General features: G+C 35.6%; 1 protein-coding gene across 2 annotated transcripts in view; it reads right to left on the reverse strand.

Annotated features, from left to right (window-relative positions):
* LOC149732514 (slit homolog 1 protein-like) overlaps positions 1 to 20,173 on the reverse strand; it is a 43,716-nt gene that overhangs the window by 13,551 nt on the left and 9,992 nt on the right. For both annotated transcript variants that reach the window (XM_089882847.1, XM_089882846.1), the window contains exons 4-12: positions 8,564 to 8,710; positions 8,132 to 8,295; positions 6,322 to 6,460; positions 5,925 to 5,996; positions 4,785 to 4,856; positions 4,641 to 4,712; positions 4,260 to 4,331; positions 2,608 to 2,679; positions 2,245 to 2,408 (exon numbers count right to left, since the gene is read on the reverse strand). In XM_089882847.1, coding sequence (XP_089738973.1) covers positions 2,245 to 2,408; positions 2,608 to 2,679; positions 4,260 to 4,331; positions 4,641 to 4,712; positions 4,785 to 4,856; positions 5,925 to 5,996; positions 6,322 to 6,460; positions 8,132 to 8,295; positions 8,564 to 8,710 — 974 coding nt within the window. The remainder of the gene's footprint in view (positions 1 to 2,244; positions 2,409 to 2,607; positions 2,680 to 4,259; positions 4,332 to 4,640; positions 4,713 to 4,784; positions 4,857 to 5,924; positions 5,997 to 6,321; positions 6,461 to 8,131; positions 8,296 to 8,563; positions 8,711 to 20,173) is intronic.

Here is a 20,173-nt window from a genome sequence, read left to right on the forward strand (position 1 = left end):
ACAGAAACAGTGTGTTCCTAGACCTCATGCTCAATGTCAAGTTATATAATTAAGGACATGTTTTATTTTATTTAACTTTTTTGAAACTTAGACACAAATTATTTCAAACGTTCATTATGACATCACAGCAAGGAAGGTCGTCGTCAAGGAGACGTGGTCTTATGCTCTAAATAACCATGCCCACATACCAGGACAACATGGTTAGACAGAAGCACATGGCCAAGTAACATATTGTTGATCCTTCCTGGTTTTAAAGTAATGGTTTGTTTTATATTTTATTGGAAATGATTGTTGTTACATAACTCGACAGTGGGTATGAGGTACTAAGGGGGTACTCTGTTAGGTAAATTAGTATTATTAAGTTTCTATAAAAAGAGACCCATGTTATAACTTGATGGTGAGTATGAGGTGTATGAATACATCATGTGTGCCCGGTGTATAAAAGACACCCATGTTATAATTTTAAAGTTGAAACAGCGAGCCAAACAGATTAAAGGATAGAAGTCTAAGGAAACATGTTTTTATTTAGTCTAGTGAAAATTGATGTAACGCAACTTTGTAACAAAACAAACAAGCTGCAATTACCAGAGATTAAATAAGAACAAGTAATGTGTCATAACAAGAGGTATCATGTAAAGTAACCTCTTTTATAAACATGGATACGTCAGTTCAGCAAACAAACAAGCTTTCTTATGATGGATGGGACATAGGTTAAATAGAAATGTCATAAATTACACGCACTTTCAACTTGAGAATAAATGTTTGTACACAGAAGCATGAACTGTACGTCTAAAGCAATAATTATTTTAACCATGATGTAATAATGAACAAAGGAGAAAATTGTAACAGAAACTCGAACTACAATTTTTAGTGATACATTTTTAAATGAATGGTTTGTATATGAGAATTTTATAATATTAAAATTGTAATCTAAGTAAATTTGCTAGAGAAAGTTTTATGTTTAAATGTTTATTCCCCTTTTTTTGAATGGTTTTTACATAAAAATCAAATGGCATGAGTGCATAGGTTAAAGCAGATTGACAAGTAAGCTATATATGATTGACTTGAAACTGGGATTTTAAGACAATGAGAATGTCAAAACACTTATGAGTTCACATGACCCACTGTGACATCATAATCTTAGATGTAAAGAATTCCTAAACCCAACCACAGTTGACAAAACTTGTCTCAAAAATCCGGTGTGTCTGTGTTTTAAACTGTCTGAGCTTGAAATCTGTTTTGGGTATAATTAGCCACTGTAGTGTGAGTTTAGGTGGCAGGCTTGCGTTGTGCGGTTATAACGTGTATTAAATGTATGAACTTTGACCTAGAGTGACAAGTTTCACGTGTGCACCCATATGGGGGACTGTGTAAAGGAAACCGGGAGATTGTGGGTCACGCCACCCCGACATACAAACCGCATGCAAACATAGAAATGACAAAGTGCGCGGTGGCAGGGCACACCTGCTCGTGTGTGGGAAGATTTAAACTGAAATATTTATTCAGAGATACTATTACTGCTTTTGGTTCAAATTTCTAATATTCGGAACCACTGGTGTAAAATTAAAAAAAGTTTGAAATCAAGTAAATATATATTTAAACCTAATGTGAGTTAGCGAGGAATTAAGACTAAAAATATAATAAAAGAATTTTTATGTTAAGGTTTTTACATTATTGTTTGGGATTTTGTAAATTCAATTTCTGTTTAAACAAATATATGCTTTGAAGAGGGTGTGTAATTAACAAGATTGATGGCTCACAATTTGTTTGACAATAATCTTAACATAGACTTCCGCAAGTGATTGACCGGTTTGATCGTGGCTAACAAACAGATTATCTTGTTTTTAAGACGCTGACTCAGTTTAAGCCTTAATGTCAAAACAAGAGGCATCAGTTACAACTTACATGGTGTTAAAAAGGAAGTGGTCAGCGACTTAAGACAAGAATGTCAAATACTTTAAGTGTCATTGCTCAAAACAACGTCTGTTTTAAAAGTGCTAATACTGAACTTTTATTGTTAATTTTTAATATTAAATTTGATGATGTTTCGGAACAAAATTATAAGCAAAATGGGTCCTAAACACATTTAAAAATCCAAAGTGTATCAACACAGCACTAGAAACTTTTGCGTCTCAATATACTGTACATCGTGAACATTAAATTTTTGAAAGCATCAAAATTTCCCAGCTTTTAGCCAATGTTGCAGCTTAGTAATTGTAAATAACATTTCTTTATTCAACTCACCAGTACATCTCATTCTTCTCGTCTTTGCCACTGATATTCTTTTGTTTGCCATCCTACGAGGGCCAGCACATCGTGCACCAGATGTTTCTACTTTATATTTCTTCACATAACTAACCAACCAACGCAAGTGACAATCACATATAAACGGATTTTGTGCAAGGTGCCTTGAATACATAAGAGCAAGGGTTAGAGTTATCTGAAAGCATGGCCAGTACCGTAGCTTAGTGGTTGTGTGTGTCCTTGGGCAAGACACTTAACATTGGAAAAGTAATGCATTTAAAATTTACCAACAGGTTCATGGTGTTTGGGGCAAAAGTTAGGATTAGAAACAATTATAAATATAAGTGAAGGCATGAAACTTACATTGTTTCTATGGATTTCAGGTTGGAGAAAGTTCCTCTTGATATTGATTGTAGTTTGTTGTCGTATAATGACCTGCATAGAAATAGTATTAAAATATAGTTGTTCATCTGTGTTTCATCAATGTATAGAATGTCAAACGTCAGTACGCAAATAAATGTCAAGAGGTATTTAAAAAAGGTTTTACTTTTATGTCGTAAAGGGAAATTTTTTTAACTTTTACAAAAATGAACAGTTTGTATGTCATTTGTAGCTTGAATTGTGTTAACATACCTTAGGTGTATATAAAAAATCAGATAGTAAAAATGTTGTGAAATGCAGTAAATCGTACAAACAGAAGTAATCTGCATAATCTTTACTTAAGCAGCTACTTTGTATTCAATTACTTGGTAGATTGTAAAGCAAACAACTAAGAGATAAGAACAGAGCTCTGTCCACTGCATTTGTATCAAGTTACACTTAAACAAACAACAAACAAACTGAACAAAGTTGACCCTATAGGTGACATAGGGCACTTGGTACATTCTTGTTGAAAGCAAACATTGAGCTTGGGTTTTTTTAACTTTAGCTTGATGTGGGAGCAATTAGTTTTTTTGATTTGATTAATTGAACTTTTGACCTATGGGTATCGGGTTCTAGACTGGGGTTTTAGTGATGGTCAAGGGCCCAGGGTGACCTAGGGTGACTTGGCTAAAGAAACAGTGAGATACGATATGTAGGGGTATGGGTGGGTTAAAGGGTCAGGAGATGGGTGTTGGGTAACGCAGGGTCACAATTGGTTTATTGTTGTTGGATAAACAATCCAAACTAGTTTCATCCGGTTTTAAGCGGTTAAGTAAATGATTATCTTGTTTTAACTGGTAGGAAGCTAGATTGGAACTGGTTTGTGGTTCAGCAAACATAGGATGGCAAATAACGAGATTAAAATGACGATGTGTAATCTAAGTGTGTGCTGTGGTTATGTACTTACAGCAGAAGCTTTGCATTAACTTAAAAATTATTGCTTCTAAGATTTTAAAGTAAGAAAAAGATAAAATTTGACGTGAAATCGATTTTTCATGGAGGCTATCTGAGGCCTTGTTTTCATGTTGCAAAGTGATAAATTGTTTAGATAAGAAAATATTTAAAAGAAGCGCCTAAACGAAGAATAATAAGCGTTTGCTTGATAGATTAAATGCAAACATTGCAAACACAACAAAGATTATAGAATGCCAAAAAAACATTTTTGACTAAAAGTTTTCCTAATTTTTTTTTTTTTTTCGCCAAAAACTGATGCAGTTTTTAAACAATAGTCTTAAATGGTTACGATCAATATCACGCAATTTATTTTTAAAAATGAGAACAAAGTAATAATACAAAATATGTAAAATGGCTACCCGTTATGATATATTTTACTAATATGTAAGTTAAAGTTATATAACAGTAGTCAAATGTATCAATTTCTAAATTAAACCACAAAAATGTGAATTAGAGTGTTAGAAAGAATGACTAATGAACTTTTTACGCTTCTGATGTGTGAAAGTCACGGTAAATTTCACCATAAAAGGATCACCATGTCACACACAACATTGCCCAACCTACTGAACTAAATTTATCACACCATTATTAAACACAGTGCTTTGATATTCACTTAATATAATTAAATTAACACTCACAGCAATGTGAGAGAGCGTAGGCCGTTGAAGACATCCCTTCTTAGGCATGTTAATTTATTCGCATTAAGCAACCTGTAATAAAATAAGACGAGTCAATTTCTTGCCAAAAATGAATTCAACATTTGCGATAATGGCAAAGCAACAACAGTCGTTGTAACATGGGTGGCAAAGCAACAACAGTCGTTGTAACACTATTTTATACACCTTGTACTCGATTAAAGTTATCACAAATTATATCAATTGTTTGTTTCTAAAAACTCATACAAAAAAATTGGACCATTTTACATGGCAATAATTAAAACCAAATGTCATCTTCTATGCAACAAGACTTGATCAGTGCTAACTTATATGATGATTTCTGTTGTTTAGCAAGCAACTTACAGCATTTGTAAGTTCCGTAGATCTCTGAATATTCCAGCAGGAAGTGATGAAATTCGATTCCCGTAAATAACCCTGAAATAGATGTTTTGTATTAAACAGAATTCGTATAAGACATATACGAGATAATAGAAATACAATACTTACAGTGATGTGAGTTGTGTAAGGCCATCAAAAGCATCTCTTTCAATTTCTCGAATCTCATTATTGCTGATATCACTAAGTATAAAAACAAACTTAATATGAGTATCACTATTATAATACAGTGTATAAGTTATATATGCTACAACTTTGACCAAAACAAGAATAGTAGAATGTTTATATAATAACTCCCGGGATAAATCTAAGTGATTTAGGTTTATTTAAAATTATATGGGCAATTTACAGTTTGTATACTATAATGATCCTTTTAAAAACCCCACACATTCAGCAAGTTTATACACATAGGGATACGTTACAACAAGAACAGCTTCTGGTATTTATTACTTTGATGTCTCAAGTTCAGACTCTGGTTTTGATCTAGTTAAAAATAATCCCCAGGCAGCTTAAGTCAAAATGCTCAAGGGATTACATAGGTCTAATGCGAACCAACATGATTCGTTGGTTAATTAGTCGGGTAATAAACACGTCTCTGTGACCTCACAGGACCTATAGTGGGTTTACACATATAGAGTCCTTTAATTGTGAAGTTAAGCTGAAAGATTGTGCATGTTTATCCAATTTGGCAGCAAAACTGCGCAAAAACTTACGAAAACTCAATTATCTCAACGTGTAGGACTAGAAGTTTCTATCCTTTGCCTCTAAATATTAAAGTTAAGCATCTAATATCCGGATAATACACCAGGGAATACTAGACCTTGTTTAAAGTTGCAAAACATGGAGTAAATTAGATTAAAGCAAACCACAAGCAGTTAAAGTGACCGCGTGTTTTATTGTGTTTTATTTAGGGAAACATGACCTGATGCATTTAAATAAATCAACATCATGTATGATGTAATCAACCAAACATTTAAACCGGGAAAGATTTTAAAATAATTTCAGACAGTTTTTATTTATTATTGTAGACATGTTGTTTAATTAGTTATATGTTTAAATCACTCAATTTACTTTAAAATGAAGTTTATGTGAGTAAAACAAATGCTAGGACTACTAACTAATTTTGCGATTTCACACTAGTTAATTTTTAAAATTTTAAAAATGGTGGAAAGGTGGCCAATTGGGGATAAAACCAAGGTCTTCACAGATATAGAATTTAATTAAACATAGTGATTGTAAAAGATATCTTACATTCTGCGTAGTTGTGGGTATGAAGCGAATGCAAAACTTGGGATGAGTTGGATTCGATTTTGCTCCAATCGCCTGCCATGAACAGAATGTTGTTAAATAATGGTATGTTCTTAGGTTATATATTAATACACAATAATTTGACTTTGAGCTATAACTTTTAGTAAGGCTAATCTTTTTGGTTCATAAATCCTTTGGTGTAATATGGGTGTCTTGTTACACGAACTCAACATAGGCTTAACAGTGCGTTTGATATTCGGCTATTATAAGTAGGAAATAGTATTGCCTAAAGCCTTAAACAGTCTGTATGCATTGGACCTATACAGTCAATATACATTACACTATCATTAGTTTTTTATTGCCCAGATTATATATTATACAGTATTTTCCACACACTTACAATTCAGTTGTATCTAATGGGAAAGAAGCTGGTAGCGCAGTAAGTCCACGATCCCTGCAATCTGCGATACCATTGCTGCAAATACAGGCTGAGGGACAAGACGATATTTCGCAAGTTGGTGCGCGTTGTGCTGTGATTTCTAAAAAAAAATTAATTTAACGATTTTGTTGTGGGCAATATAGTTTAAATCACGTAAAACTAAGTACTGTGTGTAATGTCGTGAATTGTTTAGATTGCGTTGTCTCTAGCCTTTATGCTACAATTTATTTTACGTCAAAGTGTAAAGGATATATATATATGTATACCAAGTGTATGTATATGATACTTTATCTCGCGAAATAATGCTCAAAAATATTGCTGTACAAATTCAAATGTTATTATTTTTTAAATGATAAATTCCCGCCAAATAAAAATAGAATAAAATCTTTACGGGGGGGCGATATGTTTGTAAAAAGGGGATGGTCCCGATTAAAATTCGCCACGAAAGTGGGTGCGGTGCTTTTTAATGTAAAACGTGATTACCGTGTGACGTTTAGAACAAACTTGGACTTAATATTTCCATTAGCGGCACCGTTGGTCATTTAACGTCTTAGGTCTGTATGTCTATTTAGCATGTGTTAAAACGAATGCCCTATTTATAACATTTGAAAGCGTATGTTTTTTTGTATTTATTTTATCATTTAAAACATTACGGATTTAAATATACCCAGAAATATGTGATTTTGATTACGCAACCGTTTAAAAATCTACGCGTCTCTTCTGCAATTCTTTATGTCTGTATATGCCATGTTGTAGCCAGTGTCGTATTTTACCTCTTTTAAAGTTTGGTTATACTGGTAGTGTTTTTTTATAGTCGGAAGTGCAAAGGAGTTTATGCAATTGCGTCTTTACGATTATAGTGTGGTTTCGTGTGTAAGATCAACTCTTTAGCCTAACACTTATTATTTATGGAAACAGCATATTTCTGAAAACAAAACACAGTATTCTGGTTTCCTAACTCGTATTTAAATATGTTTGCTTTGGTATAAACACGTCAAAGATTTGGCTCAAAGCCTGAAATATGCTAACATTTTTTAACGGCATTCGTTAAAACCTCAATTCGCTGTGTGGTCGGTTTCTAGAATTCGAAGATAATCCTTCGGAAATCTTCAAGTTCAATACAATATGACGTAGAGAGTCCACATTATGACGAAAATGAAAGGGTTGGGATTACGGGTTACCGTCCCAGTAGGGGGTGTGAAAGATTTTATTATAAATAGGATACGCTTTAAAACAGGTTGAGTAGAGATGGTGAATGATTGGAGATTACTGAAGGGTAAATACGCCACACGCGGCACATTCGACTGCATAAGATAACTATGCTATTCAATCAAGCGTTTTAGGGGTTACAAAACACCTGGTTTGGCGATGGCATATGGCTGTTCAAAATGATAGTGTGTGTTCCTATGGGTAGATATTTGCTACTTCCGAAAGACCGTTTATTATTATCCCGTTAGTGTAAACTAAAATGTTAGGTTTAAAAATTTTTAATGCTGTTTTAGAAAATTTACAAGTCTTTTCATTGCAAATGTTGGGGCAAGTTGAACCGTGTTTTCAGTCTTTATTAGCTAGTTAACAAGAATATTTACAGAACTTTTTAACCGTATCCTCACGACTTTATAAAATAGCGTTAATTGTAACTTGCTAAAAACATTTATTAGGAAATAAGAGATGTGCTAACCGCACCCATTTTAGGCAACATAGTAAGCCTACTAAATCCCAGGGAGAACTGGTTAGTATCCCAGTGTAAAGAACTGCTCAAGAAACTTACCATTGCAAAGGAATTCGCTTCTATCGGCTGAGGCAAGGTTCAAACCTCTTAAGCTGATTGGTTCAGCGCATTGGGTGAATACGGCCATGGTTGGACGATCGGACAGCCAATCAGCGAGCCAGGCCATGTGGCAATTGCATCTGATTGGATTAGTGTGGAGTCGGCTAAAATAAATTATAAAAATTAAAATAAAACAAAATTGAATAAAACTTGTATTTATAAACGATTTTTTTTTCGTAAAAATATTTATTTGTACAGAATTGCATTTTGAGTATGAACCTCTTACATTTTTGGCCGAAAATTTTTACAACCATAAGGGACCGCTTGGTTGGATGGGTTGGTTAGGTGTCTTGCACAAAAACCTATATACGCCCACAATGGTAGCAGCGTTAAGCCTAAATTAAATAATACGAACAATATACAGTAACTTACAGAGTTCGCAAATGAGGCATCTTTCCTCGAAGCACCAACGGTGACACGTGTGATAAGTTGTTGTTATTTAATGTTAGAACCTCCAGACTACGAAGTGGTCGAAACGTTTGGTCTTGGATGCAGTTGATCATATTCTGGTCGAGTTGTCTGGAACAAAGAAACAGTTTACCATAAGATATAAAACTTTTATGTTTATCCGCTGGGTGGAAACGTAAATGGTTAAGTGTTTCGGGACTATATACCACATTTCGTTTATACAGAATCATTCTGTTTCGCAATCGTTCTACGCAATCTTGATGCTTATTTATCATTACGTCACCGATGTCAAGTGCGCGGAATAATTAAGAAAGATGTCATTAGATCTTAAGTGGTTAACGATTCGGACTAGTGTTTGAACAGTAGGCCTGATGTACTTCATGCGTGCTATCTCTTCATTACCGGAGGTTGCTAGATCGGATTACAGCAAGGTCCTAAAGCTACTGTGATGACGTATCATGTGCTCGAAACGAAATCACAGCAAATAGTTCGAAACTAAACATTTAGAGTTTACAAAACAAAACCAATAAAGCGCTGTTGGTTCATACGATATAAGTTTCAAAATTGAGCGAGAAACAAATTTACTGCACGAATTCCCAAAGTTATGAGGAATTATAAAATTAAAAAAACATCTCATACAGTACTGTAGGGTATAAGATGCCGTTAGCACATAAATTCATATACTTCAATAACGAGTCGTGAGGTTATATAAAACTGTAAATATTCTTTGTTTATTACCAAATGGAACGATAAAAGAGAATGAAACATCAACCATCTTACCCTAACCTACTATATATACAAATTATTTGTTTATTTGTGTTCATTTTAACATTTAAACGCTTTGACAGGTTAAAACAAACTGAAAAGTGCGGACGTTTCGATCCGAGCAGCTCTAAATTCAACGCAGCTGTAGCCTTTGTACACAAAGTAGTTAACACGTACTTAGCTATTTCAAGCTTCGTCTGATGCTTTAAATAAACACCGCATTTAAAGTGGTTTCCACCAATTAAAGACACACAGTTCAAGTTTCCTGGACTAAAACGCTTTATTCTTAGAAATTTAAAATATTTGATCCATATTTGGTGAAACCTCAGCCGTTCAGACAAGTCAATTCCTATTCGAAATGGCCGGCCAGTTTGACCGGTCAGTGTAACCTTATCCATTATACTGCTGTACACTGGGCATAGTTAGCGTCCGGATACGTCACGACCCTCATGTTTTTACCAATAGCAAGAATATTAATGCTACAGAAAAGCTATAAACAAGCAAAGCAAGGCTAAAAACGGCTAATTTTGAGCGGCTACGGCGCCAAAAGGCGGTAAAGCACAAGTGTCGGTGGTAATACGCCGCTATTACCAAGATGTCCAGACTGCGCAGGCGGAAATTGATCTTTTAATCGGAACACAACAATTGAAAGACCTCCGATAGCAGTATTTGCTTAAGATGATATCATACCATACGTAAGATTTTCAAGACCTATTTTCTAGAGCTAACTTTCGTGTGACGTGTAATGACGTCATCGTGTGGAGATTCCGTAATAAAGTGAATTGTTTGCAATAACAAGTACTGTGATGTCACAGTTATTATATATTATAGCACGAGACTAAATTAAATCTGCAATAATTGCAACGGTTTCAATAATATTTTGGGATTAAAACGAAGCTAATGACTCGTTTTGGCGCGCGCAATTTAAACTGTGCGGGATAATTGTCCGCTGTGAATCAATATTGTGCGCTCATGAATTGAGGCATTGTTACCAAGGAATGTTACGTCACGCAGGTTCTCGCAAATGGAAACACAGCGGCGTTAAATCACAACATCATAGATATCACATTATGGCAACCATAGATATGAGATATAGCTTGAACTCTTCCCTAAGTGTAAAAGGGGTAGGTAAGTTTAATTACTCGGCAGATTGCAAACAGGAACGTGTTTTGGCAACAGTAGAGTAGCTGGAGAAAAGCAGTTGTGCTGATAAGTTGGCTAAATACTGTGGGTGGTATGCTGATGTTATCACTACCATGGTCTGCATCAACAACAGATACCACTGGTTTATAATACACAACTAATATAAGTAAGCATAGCGTGCGAGAGGTGTCATCCATAACACTACATCTACAGCATTGACACGGCCGGGAAAACGCAAACAATTCGTTCCAAGATGGATCGGATCTATTCGCACGTTATAAAATAAACTTCTCAAGCCTAAGACCGTAAAAATGATGATCGTTCAATTTCACTTTTAAAAAAAGTAAAAACGCGTCAAACGATTGTAAACACTTCAGCGTGAGTAAATTCGCAAGTATGCGGCAATTTTATTGCTGCGAAATTTTATTAATTATATAAACGGAAAATTATGTTGTGCTGTATTATATATTGGGCAATGCAACTTTGCACGTTTACAGATGCCGCTTTAATTTAAAAATTAATAATGTACAAATTGTTTGCCATGCAATGCATCAGTATCAAGACATGTGTTTATTTAAAAACAACCTTTGAATGCTTAGGCAACAACAAAATAATTTTAATAAAATATTTTATAAAGTTATAAGAGCCAGTTGATATACGACCGCAGGTATTCAATTAATTTAAACTAGGTAAATATTTGATTTTGAATTGTAAATGAATCTTTTGGTTTGTTTGCCGGCTATGAATTACCACTGTTGAGCTATTAAACAAGTTAAAACGCTAATAAATCATGACTTTTCAAAACAACAAGTTTATGGCATTCACTTACATAGCAAATGTAATTTAAGTAAAATTTTATGTAAGTACGTACGAGGTTTTATATTTTGTTTGACCTGGTATAACTTGTAATACAGATTAAATGATACACCGCGTACAGGCAACCCAATACTAAAGGTCCAATACACGCGAAAGGGCGTAAATTTCGTGGAAGACCAAATTATTATTTTATTAAATAGCTCTTTGAAAATTCCCGCCAAATTTAATTATCTGAAGCATTCGAACTCGACACAAACAAACTAAACAAAGTAAATTATGACAACACAAGGGTCGATTGTTCCCAACGTATGACGACATAGTTGGGTATTTGGCGGAACCGGAGGTCCTTAAAATCGTGGCAATCTATCAGGGAGTGAGCGGTTATTTGGCCCCAATGAAAAGGGGTTGTCAAGCGCCCCCCGGTCGCAATTGAGGGGTGAAGTTTCAAGGGTCGGTTAGGGGTTCTATAAACATGGGGTGTCGCATTGACGGAAGCGGTTTATGTACGTCATACAAACCCACGCACCGACTCTTAGGTTAAGGCGATTTCGCTTTTAGGGAGACAGAGCTATAATAGAGGTTAAGGATCTACAAATAAAACATTAGCGTGCATGCATTAATCGCGTGGGGACTTTACAACGAAACCACTTTAACAAGACACCAACGGAATCTATTTTTAGGCCACATATCTTTAACTCCCTGCTTGGGTTTTCCATGTGTAAGATTTTTGGCAAATATTTTCTCCATAGAATGCCTTGTATTGTAATATAGTGAAGAAAAGAATTTTCCAAGTGAAGAATCAAAAAATACTTTAAATTAGAGGATTTAATTTATGCACTTAGTGCTGTTAAAACACATTTCGCATTTTACCAAAACAGACTTAAAAGCGTATGACGTCATTTTTATTTTTACACCGGGGGTGCGAGTTGTCGCAATAGGCAATCTGAACAAGCGTTATAAACCTTTAAATTATTTTTTGGAATACGATAGTTTGGGTCGAAATATTTAAAACTCCGAACGGAAAGCAACAACAATCGATTAAAACATGGTACGTAAAAACTATTGAGGAAAAGTGCGAAGTCAAAGGCGTGGCTTCTAACCCCCATGACGCTTATGGTAACAAGAGCAGCATATTTGACTTTAAAGAAGCGTTTTTCGTATTGAATAAATACCTCTAGAGTTAAGGCGACTTTTTGTGGTTTACTGTGTTTTTTGTATCTTGGTAGGAGGCATTGACTAAGTAAATTATTAAATAAATAACAAATTATCGAATAACGTACTCTGTTTCAAGTTTGTATAGTACTATATGGAGTAAGATGGGTACACCGATACCGTTAGCACATAACATCTCATAACTCCTAATCGTTTATTAAAAATTACCAACTCTCTTTTAGAATCGTATAAGAAGGATATACGGCAACTCTTCAAAATTTTCTCGTTTGCTAACAAATGAGACGATGAGCCGAATGGAAACATTCATCATGTTTTACCTCAGCCTACTATATGTTTACTACAGGGTTTGGTCAAAATTAGTTTAAATATTCTTACAATGCATATGAGTGGCGGCTTTTAAGTAGTGTAATTAGAAAGTAAAGCACATCCACGTATTTGAAGTTTAAAGGGGTGTTCAGTTTCAGGGGAGGGTTAGTAATCAAAACAACCCTGTACTTGACTGGGATAGATGTTTGCTTTGCATTGAGTGATGAGAGCTTCGGTTACAAGTTGTTAGTTTTGCTTCAAGTCGACTTGAAACTTTACAAGACGGGAAAAGTAGCGAAAAAATAATGAGGATATGAGAGAATGCGAATTCTAATGCGAGCGTATTGGGCGACTTTTATGTAACGTCAACATACCGTAAAATCGAAGTTTTTATATCAACAATACGTAACATAACCTTATTTTGTCGCTTTTTAGTGACAGGAACAGTAACGTATTTTACACTAACTTTTACAAATAAATAAAACCTAGAAAAATGTTAAAACGAATAATAGGTATTGAATAAAGTTTTCAGGTACTTTATAGTTTTTAGTCTTACTAACCGATAGAGTGTACCACGAATCCACGAAATATAACTTAAATAAACCCAAAAGTATCTCTGCGTCAACCCTTTACCAAGGAATTTACAACTAAAACTCTAAGTTTGGAAGAACATAACTAGCGTTTAGGATTTCAATTCTGGCTTGTTTGCGAACCATAATGGTTTTAAATTTCCGCCCTGAATCACCAAATGTACAAAGTGGACGAAAAGGCAATGCACAAGTTATAATCATCGAAAATAACACGTGTCACTACCCAGCTAGATTGGGATAATCACTATAGCTAATGGTGGGTTAGGACATTGCAATAACTTTGCTTTAAGGCAGTGACGTATATGGGGTTGTATTTAGATGGTTTTAAAACACACACGGAAATTCGCTGTAATTTCAATTTGCATTGCGAAACCAACAGCGCGTGTAGATACAGCTGTGCCGAGGCTGCTATTTTAAACTATATATATATAAAACGAGGGGAATGCGTTTAAGTTGCATATTTGTGAAACAACTTAACCACGACTCCTGGAACATTAAAAGGCTTGGCGGCGAGGCGTGAAATATCACGGACATTTTCCATGGATATCAGTTGGCAAGTAAATGAGAGCAGGGATTCTTTATTTTAATCCGCAAATATTGAACACCTTCCAGTGAAAGTCGATCGCCATAAAAAAAGCGCAAATATTATAATCCTTAAAACATCGAAATCTAAAAAGAAATGCAAACACGAGAAAAATGGTAACTAGGTCGGGGATTCCCCACAGCACTTTCTGCAATTCTGTTTATCCAGGCCCACTCAACTCTGCTCTAATTCATCTCAACAGTATAGAAGCAACACGCGTACCCCGCTAATGGACGAGTGAATCGAATTGTTTGAATAAAATATATATGAACACCCGGCCATTTCAACAAACGGTGTATGCTTATATGCGAAAATGATAATAATTTGTCCATTAACATTACGTAGAGTCGTAGACATTACGGAAAAGCGAGTGGGAGTTTTCGGTTATTTTAACGCATTGCTTATACAGAAGACAAAGACACCAAGACCAATTCAATATCAAAGCGTGGAAGGTCTTTGTGTGGCGTTTAAAGGCAAAATAACAAAAACAACAAAAGAATTCACAAAACAAAGATAGGAGTAAATATTTTTGTTTTCGAGGACAGTTTATTTATCTAGTTTTGTTTGGTAAAATAGAACTCATAACTGTATATACACAAATGCCAACCCAGCAGTTTTAGACCTATATACGCGTAATACTCAAACCAATGACCTAAGACTACGTTACCAACTAATAATTACTCAAACTTACAAATGCCAATACGTAATCATTTATAATAATATACATAACATATACGTTACAGGTGTAAAGTGTTTTGTTTACGAACCTTAAACCCGCTAAAGAAACTCAGCAGTTTTTAAAAAAAGCAAGAAAGTTAAATAAAATATACATAACAGCGTCAAGTAACCATTTCACTTGTCGTTGGTTACATGCGTAGGTGTCATTTATTTTAATATGAAGCAAACAGGCGACGACAAAATGTGACTTCGAATGTAGATATTAAACCCAATATGACTTGGTGTGAGTGCGGTGCGATGACACTTCTCTCCACTTATGTGAAGTGGAGCAATGAAATAATTCTATCTGATACAATAGAAATGAATAGAAAGATAATCTGAACTGTAAACATAAACTCAAAATTGGATAAACTTAGAGACCTGCACGATGCCAAAATTAAAGCAAACTTAAACCTAAAATAACACCTAACTTGGGATAAAATCCAAGACTTTTGGTTCATCAAATATAATATGTTTGGTATGTAAACACGGTAAGTTAACCAAAACTGCCAAAAATAAATTAAGAATTTCAACCGACTGTTGTATAAATTCGACCACAAAAATAATCTTTAAAATTCTTAAAAGCAATTCTTTTTAACTCGCGTGGGGAAATGGGGACATTCGAATTTTCGAACTGTCGGCCGTGTTAGACAAATAGTTGTATAAAATTCAAATGTTTTCCGAGTTTGGCCGTATACCACTGAAATTAAATAAGAGTCTTCCGGTAGTAAAACCGGGAACGAGTGATATTATAGTGCTATTAAATGTGTTGTGGGCGTGTGTCGTATCTTACTGCTGTATTTGTGCGAAGTTTCACATCATGACTGTAAAAGCAAGGCCTATATAAGTTAAAGAAACGTTAGCAACAAATCGAACAAAAGGTTAAAAATGTCACAGTCGGTACACTGCACCGGTACGTTGTTATAAAGTTGTAAAATTCCGGCAGTAAACTAAGTTTTATGCTGCACTTTGGTTTAATGGCCGCAGCTAAGTTTTGTTTACGGAGATGAATTTCTTGCGATGGTAACGACGTTTACGATCGATTTATCACCGCAGTCGCGTCACCTTTATTCCAATATATTACAATGTAACGAGATAACTGGTAGTTACCAAAGAAATTTCAAATTTTGTGATCATTTTGTCGCGTGGTACGCTTCTCCGCGTGTGACAAATGATTTATGTTCAATTAAATGTATTAAGTTCGTATTAAGAGTTACAGCAAAGTATTTTGTTGGTCCGACCATACGAAATTGTATATACGCTTGCTGTATTTCACCAGCCAGAAATGTAATTCATGTTAAGAAACGCTTAATGCATTGATTTTAAATGATCACTGGAATTGTGCCGCGCAGTCGTCTGTCGCTTTTATCAAAACACAATGTCATGCCTGGTGTTTTAATGAGTAGATCAAAGGCGGGGGCATGTCGGTTGATAATGGATTGCATGCCACTAAGAGGCCAAGACGCTGTAAGGATTACATGGCGACACTGCGACCTCTATAACTATCAGTCTGCATGATTACCGCACCCCCTTACACACAATATCCGTTAATAAAATCGCTAACAGTTGGAGGCCTATTGAAAACGCCGCAAATGTGTGAACCTCGTGGCAGTTGGGTCAAGTTATATTAATGCTATCGTATTTACATTGAAACGGCTGCCACTCGGTTGGGAAAATGTTGATTCGATCTTGCGTACATGATCCTGCAAACGGTTTTATCTTATCGTCGTCTCTTTGAAGTCCGTTTGCCTATAATTCTCTCCTTGACGAATTTTAAAATAACTTTTGAGATTAAAAACTAGTCAACCCAAAAAAGACCTTAACTAGGCAATAATTCTAAGAAGAAGCACACAACCACCGGCTGGCGGTTATAATACAATATTAATAAAAAAAAAACAGAAACTAGTAATCAAAAACATCTTTGTTGTAAAGAAAACTAACCAAACGGTACATCGTATGTTGTGTAATAAAACTTGAATTCGGTTTTACTGCAACGAAAGCGCCAGATTTAGAGTATTGTACGTGGTCACAAAGGCTTGTGCTATAAATTGATTAAACCATTGTATGCACCGTATGTCACCTTGCTTATCGTGTTGGCTTATCGGGAATTCTGTAAAGGATAGGGTGCTTTACATTGGATCCAAGGCTAACCGCTGTACTACGTGAGTGCCTTGTGTTCCATGGTTATAGATAGAACATGGGAGTTAAGGTTAATACTAAAAGGTGTGGCAAGAAGATAAAATCGGTGCCAGGTTTTATAAAACCAAATTAAACCGCACAAGGATATTTTGAGAACATTCGTAAAAAATTCTTTCTTCTAAGAATTGTCAATTTCAAATTTTAATTATTGGTCAGTTGTGTGTGTATAACTCTTATTTTACATTGGATGTCCGTTTTATCTAAGGTAGAAGTCGATTTTTTAAAATATCTTCGTCAATAGTGTAAATATACCCGGTCTAACAATGTCGCTGTCTATAAACAAATGTATGTGCGTATGTTTAACCACTTTAGTTTAGAATTCCACTTTGCCCAAATGCAAATACAAGAAAAACGAATATTCAATTAAGAGTTTCCACCCGAAGATACAACGCTGGCTCCAATAATTATTAATCCCCTTTCTTGGCAGGAAAAACGGGCTGTTTCGGGTTAGTTTAGATCCAATAGAAAGTTTGTAAAATCAGATGAAACATCATAATTGTTGCCCAACCCTTTAACCTTTGAGTTTTTAATCAAATTAAGACACACCGTTGGAACAAGTAAGCTTGAGGTATGCGTTGGGGAAACATACCGAAAACGGTATGCAAACAAATCATACGAGCGATGACAAATGACTCGTTTTTGAAATATTTAAAGAATCAACAATGAAATAGTGGTTTGTGTGGGTGGTATTCACGAATATTTAACGTAAATTTTATGCTAATGTTATAAGCATTTATGGATCATTTAACGTTTGTGAACGTTGTCAATGCCATAGACGAGCTCTGCGTTGGTGTTTCTGACATTTTTCCCGCAGTAATCACTCGATAAACAGACGATTTAAGATGAAACGTCTATCTCGCCACCCGTAAACTCAAGTGGCGTTATTTTCGGGTCTTAACGGCAATTTTTGAAGGCTTTGAAAGGTGGATGCCAAAGCATTTGACTCCTGGTCACAGATGGTTGATTTCTGAACAGTACAGCTTACGTCACCGGAATTATCGTTTCCATAATGTTTCTTTTTCAAGACTTCGTCGTGCTCTAAGTCGCGCTTTTTGAGGATAAACAACAAGCAGGGTTCAAACAAATAAACAACGCAACGTCTCTAACGTGGGTCAGATTAGCAGGAGCACTATATAAGTAGATATCCGGTAACGGGTGACACTTAACGTGTCGGTATTTTGCAGTAATGCTTCGTCTGGTATCGACATCACGACCCACTGTCCACTTGTGTGGCCACAATGGTCAGTTTAACAACTCATGTGAACGTTAGTTTAGCACGAGTTGACTGAAATGGGAGCCCAGGGTCACGAGGGTCAGAGTTCTAATTACCAAAGTATCTTCGACGTCATTTGACTCGTTTGTGACAAGTGGTTTCGTCATAGAGACCACACAACTGAAATCTCAAAACTTCTTTTGCGGCTCTGGTGTTCCCGAGGTCAGATCAACAGGAGAGGTTTATGTCGTAACAAACAAAGCCAGGAGCGCCGTGTGATGTCATAATGATCCCGCTTCACTTCGCCAGGTGCGGAAGACAACAAAGCAGCAGACGTCAGCTGCAAACGATCGAGATGTTGATAACACTTGACCGAGACTCGTGTCCTATGAGAAGTCTTCTTGGGCAGTGGTACAGTCCAAGTCTGATGAAATGTTGGCACGACACTTAACCAAGTTTCACATGTATCCCTGACGACGTTCCACGTCAGCAAGCTACAATTTCAAGATTCTGGCAGACGTGCACTTTAAAAGCGCCAATAAAACCTCAACGAAATGAGCCGTGTGTGAAAAGTGTAGCAATCACGCAATCAGTTCCCGCCCTAACATTTACACCTTTTTAAATCAAAACAATCATTCTTCGCAAATAATCAACGCACAATGCCAAAGACAATGCCCATATATGCGATGATAAAAACCGACAATTACGTCACACTTAACTAAGTGGTCGTTTCCCGAGTCGGATTCTCAAAATATCTCGTCGTTTCGAGTGGCATTCGGAAGCGACAAAGATTTTCTACTCGAAAAACAAAAGCAACGATGGATCAAGCCACTTATATCACCGGGAAACATGCTTTAATTAATGCTGATCTTGTCCAAACGTGCAATGCATACAGTGACTGGTACCGTACCATACTGCGTTCCCACAGTGTCTAAGTAGCAATTTCTGCTCCTTCCAAGACGGTTGACAGGCTCGGGAGTAAATTGCGCAGCTATTTCACAAAACCACGGAGACGAACTGTGTATTACACACTCAAGTGTATTACGTCATTAAAACGACGTCATGGGAGTCGTCTTTTAAAGAAAAATTAAGAAAACACAGTTCTGCTTAGTTTGTTGTTGCTTTTGGACTTTCCATAAAACCAAAGTATGTAATCGCTCAGTTATTCTGCCACGCCTGCACAGCATCATTTGGGACCACAACACATCGTAAACTATCATCAAAGGCGGCGTTATGTTATTGCTTCTGCATTTTCCGGCTTCCCAGCCATTTAAAAAGCGAAAACGATAGTTTACATTACACGAGTCTGAATGTATTAAACGTTCACACGAACGTTCATGTTTTATAGCCAAAATGCTAGCTATAACTTTATTACAACAAATTGAAATACCCCTTTTAGACGAAAAAGTTGTAAATGTTTTGTCCATAAGCGTGTTTTAACGACCGTCGTTTTGTTGCCATATCCGGTCTGTTCGTTTTTGTGCGTTATTCTTTATCTTTGCTACCGTTATCAAAGAGGCAGTTATAAATGTCCATGTGTTATGTCTGTAGCACGAAATTTAGTTATTAAATACATTTGAATAAAATATTCAAAGAAATAGTTGGAATATTTAAAAAATAGTTGGAAACATATACCCCACGCATCGGTGTGAAATTAATTTCCTGACTTTGCGATAAAGACATCGCCAATCATGATAAGATTAAACACCAACAAACAGTGAAATCTGACCGCGAAATTAACAGCCTATAATATTAATGCCACGGTTGGTAATGGACGGTAAACAAACTTTAGAATGGATGCAACATATTTGCACAATTAGTACGAGAAACATTGTTCATAATATTTGTTTGTTTTTTAATAAATAGAATAACATAACTAACTATGAGCTTATAGAATTTCTAACATGACGGTAAATGTAACAACAATTTAGAAACAATGTTACAAGAGAGAGCAAAGAACTTGTTTTAGACCAAAGAATCGACAGTTTAATACAAAAAAAAACAAAAATATCTAAGCCGGCTAAGAGTAAAACAAAAACCCCATAACGGCCAACTCCCTTTTAAATATC

This window comes from Ciona robusta, chromosome 8 (assembly GCF_009617815.1).
Source record: "Ciona robusta chromosome 8, ASM961781v2".
Taxonomy (NCBI): Eukaryota; Metazoa; Chordata; class Ascidiacea; order Phlebobranchia; family Cionidae; genus Ciona; species Ciona robusta.